The sequence below is a fragment of the Megascapheus bottae genome, chromosome 6, assembly GCF_031878675.1.
Source record: "Megascapheus bottae isolate mThoBot1 chromosome 6, mThoBot2.hap1, whole genome shotgun sequence".
Classification (NCBI taxonomy): Eukaryota; Metazoa; Chordata; class Mammalia; order Rodentia; family Geomyidae; genus Megascapheus; species Megascapheus bottae.
In genome coordinates, this window is record NC_143514.1 from 40,692,525 (window position 1) to 40,707,872 (window position 15,348).

The 15,348-nt window shown below is 40.0% G+C and overlaps 1 protein-coding gene across 1 annotated transcript; it reads right to left on the reverse strand.

The window, feature by feature from the left end:
• Positions 1-857: 857 nt before the first annotated feature.
• Leprot (leptin receptor overlapping transcript) lies at positions 858-15,348 on the reverse strand. Its single transcript, XM_090334677.1, has 4 exons — positions 15,274-15,348; positions 8,964-9,039; positions 3,970-4,156; positions 858-1,557 (listed from the first exon to the last, which is right to left on the reverse strand). Exons 1-4 carry the CDS (start codon positions 15,287-15,289, stop codon positions 1,441-1,443), a joined length of 396 nt encoding a protein of 131 aa, XP_090190803.1. The 5' UTR covers positions 15,290-15,348; the 3' UTR covers positions 858-1,440.

The following is a 15,348-nucleotide window of genomic DNA, read 5'->3' on the forward strand; positions in this document are numbered from 1 at the left end:
TCCAGGTCCCAGCATCCCAGCAATACGTGAAGGTGCTGATTACTCAGATCAAACCCAAAGTGGAAGTGTTTTGAATGTGTATCAAGTAGCATATATTAATGCTTAAAATGTACATTTAAAAATGCCTTGGTTGTATTCTCATCAAGTGGTTCTACTCACGTTTCCTTTTATCAATATGCATTAAACAAATGAACAGTTAGAAGCCACGGTTCTACCAATGGCTCATTTAAAGCAGTATAAAGTTTTATGTAAAGATGATCAGTACGTCAACACTTTAATAAAATTAAGTAGTAAGCAGTCTTCCTTCTGCTTGTTCAACTGGCTCCTATATCTCTTTGAGAAGAAGCCAGAACAATCGGGAAGTTAAGTATGATGCAGAACAGCTGAGGAGTGGGGATGGGATGATACTAATAAGGGTAGAAGTGTGAGATTTCAAAGGGAAATGAAAAAGGATGGCCTACCTGTTCTTCACTCCTCCTACTAAAGTAGGGGCTGCTTCCAACCCCAACTGCCTTCCACACCTTGCAGTGTCATACTTGGTCATTCCCTGCCCCGGCTCTGTAAGACAGCCCCTGCCTCTCAGATGATATACAGGCACATCTGTTCCTTACTGAGAACGTGTGCCATGTTACCATTCACAAACATGAAAGGGAGTCTGAATGCATCCTCACCATATGCCTAGGCAAGATATTTCTTGGTGAACCAATGTAATGGTGATACACACAAGACAGTATGCAGAAAATGAATTCTAAAACTTGGGGGAGGGGAAGGGAGAAGGAAAGTACAAGAAAAACATGGGAGGGGGTAACAATGTCCAACAAGAAATGCACTCACTACCTTACATATGTAACTGTAATCCCTCTGTAATCACCCAGACAATAAGATTACATTTTAAGAAATATGCATTAGCATGAACTTGAAATCTCAGCAATATGCATGAGGTCTGAGTTGAAGCTTCTCTACTTATACTTATTCAAATAAGCTTTAATGAGACCCTTGATTCTTGTGGTCTGTGAACCATATTTTGAATAGCAAGAATCTACACTACAGAGAGAGGAGAGAGCCAATTCTGCCTTGAATTCTGAACTATAAAGAAACCTGCTATGTGTTTTCTGCTACCCAAGTACAGCACAGGCAGAAAGGTAAATGCCCTGTGTGTGAGTGGCAATCTACAAGACTGTGTTAATACATTTGCCGAAAGAATCAGGAATATATGAATAGCTAAATAAATGACATAATTCAACCCGAGTAAATGGAGAGATCTAGTCTCTGGACTAAGACTACTTCATTACTTAGGAAGTTTTTCTTAAAATGATCATGATATAAAGGTATAAAAAAGTCAGCATATTAAATTCAATAGTCGGAAAAGTGCCACATGTGCACACATATACAAAGAATGCAAATTCTAAGAAATCCAACGCTTGTTCTCAGAATCAAGAGCTACCACTGCTCCCAGCTAAAATCATCTCCTCTCCCAAATACGAGGAAAAAACCTTGAATTGTAAGGAAAATGACGGCATTGCCTGCCAGCACAAGGCCACAGGCTCCCCATTTGATCTGAAACACAAAAGAAAAGAAGGATTAAATCCTGACTTTCTTCATATTGTGTTCTTTTCAAATCTTTTATTGTCTACATTAGGAACCACCAATGAAATACAGCACAGTGCTGCTAAAAGGCTGAATTATGTAACTGGCAGAACACAGTGGACAGTGATTAGTCTAATTGCTTCTGTGATGCTTGTTAAATCTAGCATCATCCTTAACATTTTACCTAATAGACATATTTCTCAATAACAATTGCCTTAGGCAAATACATGCAGGAAGATTCTCAACCAATTGTCAATTACCATATTGCCTACTAAAAATTCTGCAAGCATTAATTTTTCAGAGAAAACAGGAATATGAGAGTTATGGATTTGTTTTCTCCTTTTCTAGACAAGAAAACTTTTAAATAATAATATGCATTCAAAATCAGCCTTCACGAGTGGTGGCAGAGGGTTTCACAGAGGCACCATGGGAGTGAGAGTACCCTCTAGTGGCTATTTTTTGTTTTAATTTAACTGAAAGAAAGGAGTGAAAACATCTAAAACATACATAAGAAAAATAAAATATTTACAGCAACAGTTAAGAAATACTAGTCTAGGGTCTGAAGGGTGACCTAATGGTAGAGTGTTTGCCTAGCATGCACTAAGCCCTAGGTTCCATTCCTCGGAACCACATACACAAAAGCCAGAAATGGTGCTGTGGCTCAAGTGGTAGAGTGCTAGCCTTGAGAAAGCTCAAGGATAGTGCATAGGCCCTGAGTTCAAGCCCCAGAACAAAAGGAAGAAAGAAAAGAAAGAAGGAAGGAAGTAGGCGGGGGGAGGGGGGGTGGAAGAAAGCAAAAAAGCAAGAAAGAAGGAAGGAAGGAAGGAAAAAAGGAAGGAAGGACCGAAAGAAAGAAGTAAAGAGCAGAGAGAAAGAAAGAAAGAAAGAGAAAGGAAGGAACGACAAAGGAAAGGAAAGGAAAGGAAAGAAGAAAGGAAAAGAAAGAAAAGAAAAGAAATACTAAAGTAAAAGTAGAAAAAAGTTTGCAGGGCCAGGAGTTTGGCCTAGTGGCAGAGTGCTTGCCTAGCATGCATGAAGCTCTTGGTTTGATTCTTTGGTACCACATACACAGAAAAAAGCCGGAAGTGGTACTATGGTTCAAGTCGTAGAGTGCTAGCCTTGAGAAAGCCCAAGAACAGAGAACATTACCAAGGTTCTGAGTTCAAGCCTCAGGAGTGGCCAAAAAAAAAAAAAGAGTTTGCATTCAATAGTCTTCAGAGCTTCCATGACCTGACTAAAACTCAAAGTGGCATGATATTCAAGACTCAAATTCACTGAGTTTTATTAACCTTTACAGCTAGACTATTCTTTATTTCATGCATTGCATTTCATGGGTAGCATTCTTTATATGAACTTTCTCTACTTATTCAAAACCCTATTCATTCTTTTTTTTTCCTTGCCAATCCTGGGGCTTAAACTCAGGGCCTGAGTACTGTTCTTCAGCTTTCTCAAGACTAGTGCTCTACCACTTGAGCCACAGCAAGACTGCCAGCTTTTTCTGTGTATGTGGTACCAAGGAATCAAACCCAGGGCTTCCTGCATGCTAGGTAAGCATTCTACTACTAGGCCACACTCCTGCCCCACCCACAATTTATTCTTAGATGGCCCTATCATTTGATAGTTGGAGGTTCTCTCTTCTTAGGAGTCTTTGTAACATTCTAATCATGTTTCAATCCTATATTTCATAAATCTATAGTACACTTACCTGTCAGGGCAGTTTGTATGCCTAATTCTTATCCCTAGTGATTTACAAATAACAAATATTCCAACAGTATTTGAATAATTGAACAAATAAGATTTGGACATATTTCCTTTACCATGCCTTAAACTAAAACAAAAGAATTCTGGAGGCAGAATTAAAGCAAAGAGTCAGAAAGACGATCAACATCTAGGAACTGAATAAACTGTACCCACAATGTGTGTTTTGAGCACAAGAAGAAAAATTCTGTATTAGATGTGAGGATGGCATCTTATTTACCCTATCTTCTAGTGGCTACAGATATATTCCTTAATATATTTTATATATTAAGTCCATGATCCCCTTTGCAAAAGAATCTGATATGATTTTCATTTTTTTACTAGATAAGTATTATTATATAGTTTCTATGGTTGCCCTATGATTTAAAAGGCTGATTTAAGAACAATCCCAGAGAATAAACTAGAAAACGTGAGAGCTAAAAGTTCTAAGAGAAACAAAAAAGGCATTCTGAAAACATAGCTAAAATATTATAGATAGATCTAAAGTGGAAAAAGAAAGGAAGTGGAAACACATCTGGCTTTAAGCATAAAGTCTAAGCAAGAAAAATAAAACTGAGGTTCCAGATAGAGGCCTTTGAAACAAACACATGAAAGTGGAGCAAAACAATAGAAAACAAAACTTACCACAGACACGCGAGCAAGAATAACAGGAAATCCAAAGGCAGAAACAACAATTCCAGTAGTAAAAAAGTATGCCAGCTCCCGACAGGCGCTACTGGTGGCATCCGAATCATATGTGGTTCTTTTGGCAATGAAATGGGGGATGGGAGATATGACGTGGAAAAGCAGGACGAACAAGGGCCAGTAAACACTGCCAGGAGCACCCAGAGAAAACCCAAACAGAAGAGTTACAGTTACATCTCAACATTATTGTTTTAAATGCTTAGACCAAAAAAGCTAAAACAAATTATGAATAGTAAAATAGCTTCTACCAGAAATAGACAAGCAATGATTTCTAAGTTATTGACTCATTCAGACATATAATGTATGATTTGTTTAGTCTTAAAAAAAATAAAAAGCAAAGAAATAATACATGCAGGACACCAGCTACTCAGGGGGCTGAGATCAGGAAGGTCAGAAGTTGCAGTCAGCCCAGATGTAGAGTTCAGGAAACGTCCTTCTCAACCAATAGCTGTCATGGAAGTGACATGTGTCATCTCATCTACAGCAGAAAGTGCAAACTAAACTTGTGATGCCAGTCCTTATCTCCAAATCACCAATACAAAAAGAGTTGGAAGATTGGCTCCATAGCAGAGGACATGTCTAGCCTACCCTGAGTTCAAATCCCAGTAATAAGCTGCTAACAATTTCCTTTTCCTTACTTTTTGTTTTGAAAGTACTGAGGACTGAACCTAAGGCCTTATATACACTAGGCTAGAGGCCTGCCACTCTGCTATATCCCAGGCTCTGAGCAGCAATTTCTTTTTTCTCTTTATTGCTAGTACTAGAACTGGAACATGAAGGAACTGAATAAATCATTCCCACAAAGTGTGTGGGCCCCACACTTTTGCTCAGTTTTTATTTGTTCATGGCTAGTATTCTACCACTTGAACAAGGCCTCTCTTTTTTTTGCTGATTATTTGTACAGAAGAGTTTAGAGGATTTGTCTGCATAGTCTTTAATTAATTTAAGTCTAAACTTTAATTCAAAATCTCAGTGCTATGCTTATAGGTATTAGCCACCAGTGCCTGGATGAACTGCAATTTCTTTTTTTAATATGTTTTATTGTAATTAATAGAAGGGTTACATTATATTCACCAGATAGAAGGTACATTACTTCACAAACATTGCTACCCTCTCTCATGTTTTTGTCCCCATTTCCCTCCCCCATCCCCTGCCCTCATCTTGTTTTCCCCCTTTCCCTATCCTCTTTAAACAAACAAGTAAACATATATACAATATATCAGATAACAAAGTAAAATATTGTAACAGTATGAGATAACCAAGGGAAAGCAAAAGAGATGAGAAATAACATAGTACATTAAGAACAATCACTCATATAGTTCTTGTTTCCATATCCTGGAGGTCCTTTCATTTAGCCTCATCCTATATCGTCTTATGTATCTAGGTTTTGCCCTGAGCTGCAACTTCTTTAAGGACAAAATCTGGGTAAGTCATCTCTGTTTTCCCAAGGGATGAAGTTTTTTTTAATTGAATACGTATTTGAAAGCATTCAATAGTTTAGAATAAAAACTCAGATTCCTAGACCTGATCTATAAAATCCTACAATTTACTACTCTCTACTACTTTTTCCATTCATTTAGTACCATCTTACCTGCCTATCCCTACCTCCTGGCCCCCATCTGGTATTGGGATCTGAACTCATCACTCTACCATTTGAGTCATGGCCCCCACTTTAGCTATTCTCAACATGTTTTGCCTAGGCTAGCCTCAGACCATGATCCTTCTACTTACTTTTCCCATGCAAGTGGGATTACAGGCCTGTACCACCTTTTCCAAGGTGGTACTTTAAGGCAGGATCTTACTAACTTCTGCTCAGGATAGCCTCAAACCATGACCCTCCTTGTCTCTGCCTCTCAAGTAGCTGAGATTATAGGCATGAACCACAGCACCTAGCTTACTTCCTTCATTTTCTTAACCTGTTAATACAGCAGCCTTCATTCTTTGTATTCCTTACGCACTCTGAACTCATACTTGTCTTGGAGCCTTTGCTGTGCTCTCTGATTTGATGACTTTTCCCCTTCAAATCATGCAATCAAACCTTCCTAAAAGTAGTTTCCCTAGCGTACATTCTAATATACCTCCGGTTACTCTCAAGCATGTCAAGCCCTTCTAACTCCTATCTGATATATACTTGCAAATGAGAACAGGGATCTGATTTGTCTTGGTCAGTTACTACCTATCTCCAAAGCCTAGAACAATGTTCTCCATCTATGCTTGCTAAATAAAAGGAAAAATTAGATGATAAATATGGAAGACAGGAAAATATTTAATTCTCACTAAAAATTTTAGGTGCGGAGAGTGTGGCCTAGTGTTAAGAGTGTTTGCCTAGCATGCACAAAGACCCGGGTTCACTTCCTCAGCACCACATACACAGAAAAAGTCAGAAGTGGCACTGTGGCTCAAGTGGTAGAACTCTAACCTTGAGAAAGACCAAGGACAGTACGTAGGCCTTGAGTTCAAGCCCCAGGACTGGCAAAAAAAAATTGGGGTGCATCCAATATTTATTATAATAGATCACAGAAATACTCTAATGCAAAACAACAAAACTGCTTTTACTGTTTTTCACTTATTTAGTGGAAATTGTTACCTGGTTTCCAGTTGCATTTTTATAAATACTTACTAAGCAATTATCTTTGATACCGTTATTTAGACATTTATTATGCCTCATTCCTTGAACTTTCTACTCATTTTCACAAACACACACTACAGAAATACACACTACAGAAATATATATATCACCACAAAACTGTGACAATACACATCAGTTAGTCAACCAGTGCCCCTAAGCATGAGTAGGAAACTTCTTTCCCATTCCAGCTACAAATCTAGAAGGCCAAGATAATAGCCAAAAAACAGGAAGAAAAATGCCTCTCACCCAGATGCCTAAGGATGGAAACAGAGTTTAGATTTCTAATTTTAAACTAGTATGTTTCAGGAATCACCTAGCACTATTATTATAAGGGGCTCATAGAGAATCCATAATTTAAAGTGAGGCCATGAGATATAAAGAGGGTAAGAGGCCGGCAAGAGACAACTATCATCAGACATACCCACAGCTACAACTTCTAATTCGTCCTGGAATACAGTGACAGTTTTCTAAAAAAACAATCTGAGAGATTTTGCTTCCATTTATAGTAAGCTTCCAGTATGCAACTTAGAGACTGACTGCTCATGTACAAGCAACTTATTTTTAGAAAAAATTTGAATATTAAACATAACCCTATTTCATACATATGTAGGCCCAAAATCTGCAAAATTTCACTGTAAAGGGCCAAATAGTAACTATTCGGGCTTCATAAGCCCTGAGGTCTCTGCCTCAATTCTGTCATTGTAGTCAAAAGCAACAAAAGCATGCATGAGCGTGGCTATGCCCCAGTCAGAGTTTAATAAGAAAAACAGACTGCAAAAAAAAAGAAAGAAAGAAAAAGAAAAACAGACTGCAAGCTATATTTGGCTTTGGGGCCAGTTTGCTGACTTCTGATGCCGATGATAATCCTGAATCATCATCACGAAGACAGAAAGTTAATTTCTCTTTATCAGTAATGGTCACAGGTGACTTTCTCAGCTGTGGAGACAAACTATGTATATGATGAAGAGTGAAAACACCCGGGTTTAGAAAGTGCCACGGAATGATGGGAAACTCTTTGGTCAAGAGAATCAGAATGTGTATTCAACTTCCATATCTGTCACTTTTTACTGTATGATTTGGATTATTTTCATTGCCCTGGGCTTTCCTGGATAGGAATGAGGATAATAATATGCTATATCCCTAAAGCCAGTATGAAGCAATAGTTATAAAAGCTCTGAACAAATAATGTACTTTGTGATTGTTTCAATGATAGATGACAGATTTAGGCAGATTTGAACTCATTATTGTCCTAACAATTAGCTGCAGGTGGTATTACACACTCCTTCTCACAAGTTGTTCAAGCCAACTCTCCTGGTTGAGTCCTGACATCAATGAACAAAACTCATTCTGCCATCTATGTCACTTGTTTTTTCTATTCATGCCATCATAAGCCTTAATTTTACTTGATTCATGCCAATAGTCCTTAGGATTATGCCTGATATCTCAGCACTTTTTCCCAGAATATCCCACTTGTGGCCAAACCCATTATTCAAGTATTTCCCCAGGTCTTATTGCCTGGAGTATAAAATCTAATTTCCACTAAGAGTATAGTGCTGCAAAAGACCAATGCTACATACTTAACCAACCCTTCTATTGTAACTTGCTGAGTATAGAAAGTTGATTAAATGATCTCTGGCAGAAACACATTTATCCACCAAGTCTTGGTGCTGCACACCCTCCCCCCCTACTGTCTACAATATATATTCAGGTATTTTTTTCTATGCTCCCACTATATAACATACTTACCAACACCACAGTACAGCAGCCATCTCATTAGCTGCACTGCTTGTCTGTCTCTCGCTCATAACTACAGCTATAATCACCTCAAAGAAAGGGTTATTCTGGACCCGGAGTTTAGCCTAGTGGTACAGTGCTTGCCTAGCATGCACAAAGACCTGGGTTCAATTCCTCGGTACCACATACACAGAAAAAAACAGAAATGGTGCTGTGGCTCAAGTGGCAGAGTGCTAGCCTTGAGGAAAAAGCCCAAGAACAGTGCTCAGGCCCTGAGTTCAAGCCCCAGGACTGGCAAAGAAAAAAAAAAAAGGAAGAAAGAAAAAAAAGGGTTATTCTCACATCACCAGTTAGTCTAGAATAGGAACTTAACAGATGCCTACTAAATGAATAAAATATTTTTTAAATCTTTTTTGTGTATAAATACATAGATTCTAAAAGGACTGGATTCATAATCTAGACTTCACTAACTCATTGATTTTGGTGTTAAGTTCATAAAACTCTATAACACCCACACTCTCAGTGACAACCACACAAGAAAAGAGTAGCTCAATATGGAATGACTGCTTACCCATAATCCTCCAAGGCACATCCCAGCATAAGAAAGGTCAGCCCAATAGCTCCACTGAAGGACAATGCCACAAGAGCTGTGAAAAATAAAAGCAAGGTCAAAGTGGATCAAAGACCTCAACATCAGACCGGAAACCGTGAAACTGCTACATGATAAAGTAGGAGAGAACTGGAACTCATAGGCACAGGCAAAAGATTCCTGAACAGAATCCCAGGTTCACAACAGATTGGAGAGAGACTCGATAAATGGGACTACCTAAAAATAAAAAGTTTCTGTACAGATAAAAACATAGTTGCAAAAGTAGAGAGACAGCCAACCAACTGGGAAAAGATATTCACCAATAATACATCTGACAAATGCTTAATATCCACTATCTACAGGGAACTCAAGAAACGAATCCCCCCCAAACCCAATAAACCATTCACTAAATGGGCAAGGGAACTAAAGAGAGACCAGAAGAAGAGATTAAAATGGCAGAAAAGCATATGGGAAAAATGTTCAGCATCTATGGTCATAAAGGAAATGCAAATAAAAACAACCCTAAAATACCACCTTACCCCAACAAAAATGGACAAGATTTTGAACTCAGACAGTGACAGTTGCTGGCGGGGTTGTGGAGAAAAAGGAACCCTAATACACTGCTGGTGGGAATGCAGACTAGTTCAGCCACTCTGGAAAGCAGTGTGGAGGTTTCTTAAAGAACTGAAAATAGACCTTCCCTATGATCCCGCCATACCACTTCTGGGCATCTATCCTAAACATCATGACCCAAGATATTATAAGGACACCTGCTCAGCTATGTTCATCTATGCACTATTCATAATAGCCAGATGATGGAAACAATGCAGATGCCCTATTGCAGATGAATGGATACAGAAAATGTGGTATATATACACAATGGAATTCTACACAGCCAACAGACAAGATAAAATAATGGCATTCGCAGGGAAGTGGATGAACCTAGAATGAATCATGTTGAGTGAGACAAGTCAAGACCTAAGGAACAAAAGGTACATGGTATCCTTAATATGTGGCTATTAAATCCAAAGAGTACAAGAGAGAGGACTCAATATCTGCATACCCAATGCTTTGGACATGGTAATGGAAATATAAACATGACTATATACACATAAAAACCTATGACTCTATAGACATAATGTTTTATTTCATAATTTAATATGTTTCTATGATACAAACCCTTAGCCTAATTTTGATTAAGTTCTAAATACTAAGTCCCAGTGATTGTAAATAGAGATTCCCTTCTTGAACACTTGTTTGTTAAACTTGTCATTTAAATATGATGTAAAAATCAACATTAATAAATTCTTTAATAAAAAATAAATAAAAATAAAAGCAAGGGTTAAAGGTTCCTGATGATCAGCTGCCAGTGCAGCCAGGGACACTGGGATATGACTACATAAGCATACCAGCTCCTCAGAGAGATGACAGGTTCTTGTGGAGTTAGATGGTAGTGACAGTTGCACAACCTTGTGAATATCAAACACTGTAAGATTTTACACTTAAAAATAACCCACTAATTTTAAAGTATGTGAATATATCCGAATAAAACAATTTACTAGCTAGATGCTGGTATCTCAGGCCTTCAATCCCATCTATTCAGGAGACTGACATCTGAGGATCACAGTTCAAAGCCAGTCAGACAGGTAAGCCTATGACTCTTAATTCCAATTAACCACCAAAAAGCCAGAAGTGGAGCTGTGGTTCAAGGAGGAAAGTACTAGCCTTCAACAACAACAACTAAAACTCAAAAAAGAGCACTCAGGCTCTGAGTTCAAGCCCTAAGTCTGGTACGTGCGCACACACCACACACACACAAACACACACACACACACGCACGCACGCTACTTCAAAAAGAATAAATGGAGCTGGGAGCCAGAAGCACATAACTACAACCCTAGCTATTTAAGAGGCTGAGATCTAAGGATCACAGTTAGAAGACAGCCAGAGCAGGAAAGTCTGTTCTACTCTTATCTACAATTAACCATCAGAAAATTGGAAGTGGCTCTATGGCTCAAAGTGGTAGAGCACTAGCCTTGAGGAAAAAGAGCTTAAGGTCAGGACCCAGACCAAGTTCAAGCCCCATGACCAACCAAAAACAAACAAACAGAGGTCCCAAATCTGTGTGGATTTCATTAATGAATGTCCATTTGACTAGCAAGCGACTATTTGACTGGATGTCTGTACATACCTCATCCACTCACTGAAAGCCTTATATTGAGGAAGGGCTCTTCAGAGGCAATTGAATTTAGATGAGGTAAGAAGGTAAAGCCTCCATGATGCGATCAATATCCTTAGCAGAGAAAGAAACTGGAATGTTGGCGGCTTTCATGGTGTCTATCACCCCTCAACCATAAGGAAGGGAGCTGTCTGCAAAGGGAAGAGGCCCTCACCTGATACCAGATCCACCTGGGCCTCCACCTTGGACTTCCCAACCTCCAAAACTGTGACTCCAAAACTGACATTAGGCCACCCAGTCTGTGGTATAGTTGTGATAGTAACTCCATCTGGTTACAACCATCTGTGTCTACCCCTGTAAAAATCAAAGGTGGACAAAGGTCCACTTGTAACTCCAGTGCCTTCCCACACTGGCGATGGGAGTTCCCTCTGTATCTGCCACAGGACAGCCAACTCTAGTGAGAAGAAACTTAGGAGCAACTGAGGCAGGTCATTATTCTCTACCAGTTTCTAAAATGTTAGAAATTCTCTTTCCCTAAATATCACCTCAAACTAACCTCCTCAGAAAGATCTTCGATCACTTTGCCTCTCTTACTTCAACACTGCTTTCATATCCTCATAGGAAACAGTTCCCAACTGGTATCCACTGACATCGACTCCCTACATCTATTGGATCTGCCTCTCTAAGTGGGTAGGAATGTAGGTTGGGTAGATAACCCTTTGCCACACAGCCGAGTGATCTACAGAATACCAGCTTAGTAAACACACATGGATTCAAATAACTTTATTGTCCACATGACCTTAGGAAAAAGTCGGATCTCTCTCAACCTAGTCTCTCACCTATGAAACAGGAATAATGGCCCCATGTTATTGAGTCAATGGGAGGTTAGTGAGAGAATAAACATTCACTGATGCAAGTTTCTAGTTTAGATTTTTAGATTCATTTATTTAAAAAATATAAAGCAGGCCGGGAGTTTGGCCTAGTGGTAGAGTGCTTGCCTAGCCTGCATGAAGACCCAGGTTCAATTTCTTGGTGCCACATAAATAGAAAAAAGCTGGAAGTGATGCTGAGGCTCAAGTGGTAGAGCTCTAGCCTTGAGAAAGTCCAAGGAGAGTGCTCAGGCCCTGAGATCAAGCTCTGGACTGGCAAAACAAATATATATATATATACACACACACACATATATATACATATATATACATATGTGTATATATATATGCCAAAAGCAAGTGACACTATATTCTATTGAAAAAAATGCAGAATAATTTTGATCAATGAATTTTTTATTGCTTCCTTTTACTTCAAGAAGATACAAGATATTGTTTTATAGGAAGATGCCAAGAGGCTTTTCAGGAAACATCAAGATGTATCCAGATACTACAGAACAGGAAAGGCCATCAATTCTAATTTTTTTGTGTGTGTGTATATATGTGAGAGATAGTCCTGGGGCTTAAACTGTGGGCCTAGCGAGTTTCTGGCTTTTGTGCTCAAGGCTAGTGCACTTTGAGCCAGAGCCTCATTTCTGGCTTTTTGGTAATTAATTGGAAATAAGAGTCCCATGGACTTTACTGCCTAGGCTGGCTCTGAACCACAATCCATAGATCTCAACCACCTAGGTAGCTAAGATGACACAGGTGAGCCACCAGCACCCAGCTCATTCTACTTTTTGATGGAAAAAATATTCACACATTGATATATATTCATATAATTACATATATTCACATATATGTGCAAATATATATATTCATATATATACATATATTTCCATTTATTAGATGAGCTTTTCCTAACAGGTCCCAGCCACATTTGAGGCTCCACGAACTAGGCCTGTATTTCCACTTTCAATGTGCCCCACTCTGCCAAGACAGCTAATAACCCAATAAGAACTTCAAACTCAACATATGATAAAGCAAACCACCATCCTCCTAGCCACTGCTCCCAAGCACACACTTTTCTATCTTTCTGAAAAGCCTATCTTACAGAACTTGCACCAAAGCTGCGCTCTGTCTTGCAGTGAATCAGCAAGTCCACATGACTCTATCACCAGACCTGAGACTTCTCCAGTACAGAATCTAATCATCTGGCTGCAGTCATCTGTGCCTCTTCCTATCCATCCTGACACAGTAGACACTGATATTGAAGTACATACCTTGTTCTTTCTGGGAGTTTAGAGGAGAAAGGGAGGGGGGAACAGGAAAACAGAGAGGAAAGACAGGGAAAGGGAATATATAGGTATATAATACATTCATATTAACTATTATATCTTTCCAGAAATTTCTTTCCAGAAATTTCAAGACAAGGTGTGTTCTTTCATGTCCACCCAGTAGCCACTCTCGATCTGGAATATTCTCTGCCCTTACCAGATGACACCTCATGGTTCCCTTTAGATTCAGTTCAAATATTGTTCTTTGAAAACAACATACTTGAAATGAAGCTATCAGAGAGCCATGCTCTCTCTCTGACGGCAATCTGATGTTGCCAACAATTGGTGCCACTTGGTTTGCAGCTGCATCACAACACTTTCTGTTCTAGTATTTATTCTGTTAGGTCTTCAGATTCCAATTTCCCTCTTCTTTCAAGGACACCAGTCACTGAATCATAGCCTACTCAAAGCAAGCATGATCTTAGCTTGACTCCATTTCTTAATAGGGTCTACAATAGGGTGTCTTTCCAGGAAAGTCAAGTTCACAGGTGGTAGGGAGTTAGAACATAAACATACCTTTGGGGGGAACATGACTCAATCCACCACACTTTTGTGCTTCCACTGCATCTAGGCATATCTCATTCACTTACACAGTAATGTAATTCTTTGAAGCTGTCAGCAGTCAATTCCATTCTTTTTAACTCCAGTTCTCCAACATACAAGTCCTCAATAAAAGTTGAATTACCTAAAAGATGCTTTCTACCATTAGTGTCTTTTTTCACTTCCTTCCTACTACCTCATACTTTCTAACACATACTCTTTGCTAGTTTCTGGTCCCTATAAATTCTATGTATTAGGTAGATACTATGTTTTGGACATTGGATTCAAATGGATATATTCTACACTGGACACTGTCCAAATAAGCCACGTTTACTCAGTTGATACTGAATACAAAAAGTCAGCCAGAAATAATGATAAAGTGTATCTGTTGCTAACGGCTCACACAGATAAACTCATAACGAACACACAAGGGCACACGTGCAATACACACTGCAGAAGTGTTCACGGTAGATATCAACTGGGAAGATCTCTGCACCAATGTCAAGGATAGAAACTCCAACTCAGAAACAAGTTATGCCAGTCCATTTGCAAGATCAAACATGGAATCGTTTCCTTCTCAAGGAAGCCTTCTCTTTCCCCCTTCAGACATTCACTTCTCTGACAGCACACAGAGAAAGAAGGGAAGTGATGTTTGCAGTTCCCCCTTTTATTAAACTGCCCCATTCAAAAACACAATATTGCACATCCTCTACTTTCTTGTCTGTTCAGATGGGGACTAGAAATCACTGAATAAAGCCCATGTTAAAATCCCACCTAAACTAGGCGCCAAGATTGCAAGAATTACATTATTTCTGGGTATTTTCCATTAACACCAGCCAACTCTGCCCCGTTGAAAAAGTCATTAGGAACAAGAGAATTAAGTTTCTCTTGTCCAGCACTGGAGACAAAGGCTCCTTTGTAAGTAAAAGGAAACTGAGGAGGGACAGGAAGCGGGAAGAGCGCCGTTGGGATAGGCGTGTGAGGAAGCAGACCCCCTCCTTAAAAAACTCTACAATGCTCGGGGGGCAATCTGGGGAAACTGAGGCAAAGCGGGGGAAGGGAGTAGTTTCAAGACGAACCCAGGTCCCCCGGAAGACAGCGCCTAGCGGCCAGGCCTCCGCCCCGGGTCTGCAAGCCTCTAGGAGAGCGCCGGAAGCCGGAGACTCCAGCACGCAGCGCGGAGATCACCCCGAGACCCCCCTCCACCCACTCTAAAGAGGCGAGCGGAGCGGTGCCCGGGGAGACGGGAAGGGTGGCGGGGTTCCCCGCGGCGCGCGGAAGGAAGGCGCAGCTGCAGGCCAGGCTGGGAAATGAGCTGGGGACTGACCCCGCCCCACGACCACCACCGAACCGGGGGGTCGAGGATGTACCTTTAACGCCCGCCATGCCTCTGGAGCTGGGGCCGCTTGCCGCTGCTTCCGGCTTCCTCCCACCACCCTGGTCCC

Excerpts from the sequence above, each read along its gene's own strand:
- Leprot (XM_090334677.1), bottom strand. Across the intron at positions 4,157-8,963 it reads TGTGCCTTGGAGGATTATGG|TGTTTACTGGCCCTTGTTCG; the intron begins GTAAGCAGTCAT and ends TGCTCCTGGCAG. Across the intron at positions 1,558-3,969 it reads TTCTTGCTCGCGTGTCTGTG|ATCAAATGGGGAGCCTGTGG; the intron begins GTAAGTTTTGTT and ends TTTGTGTTTCAG.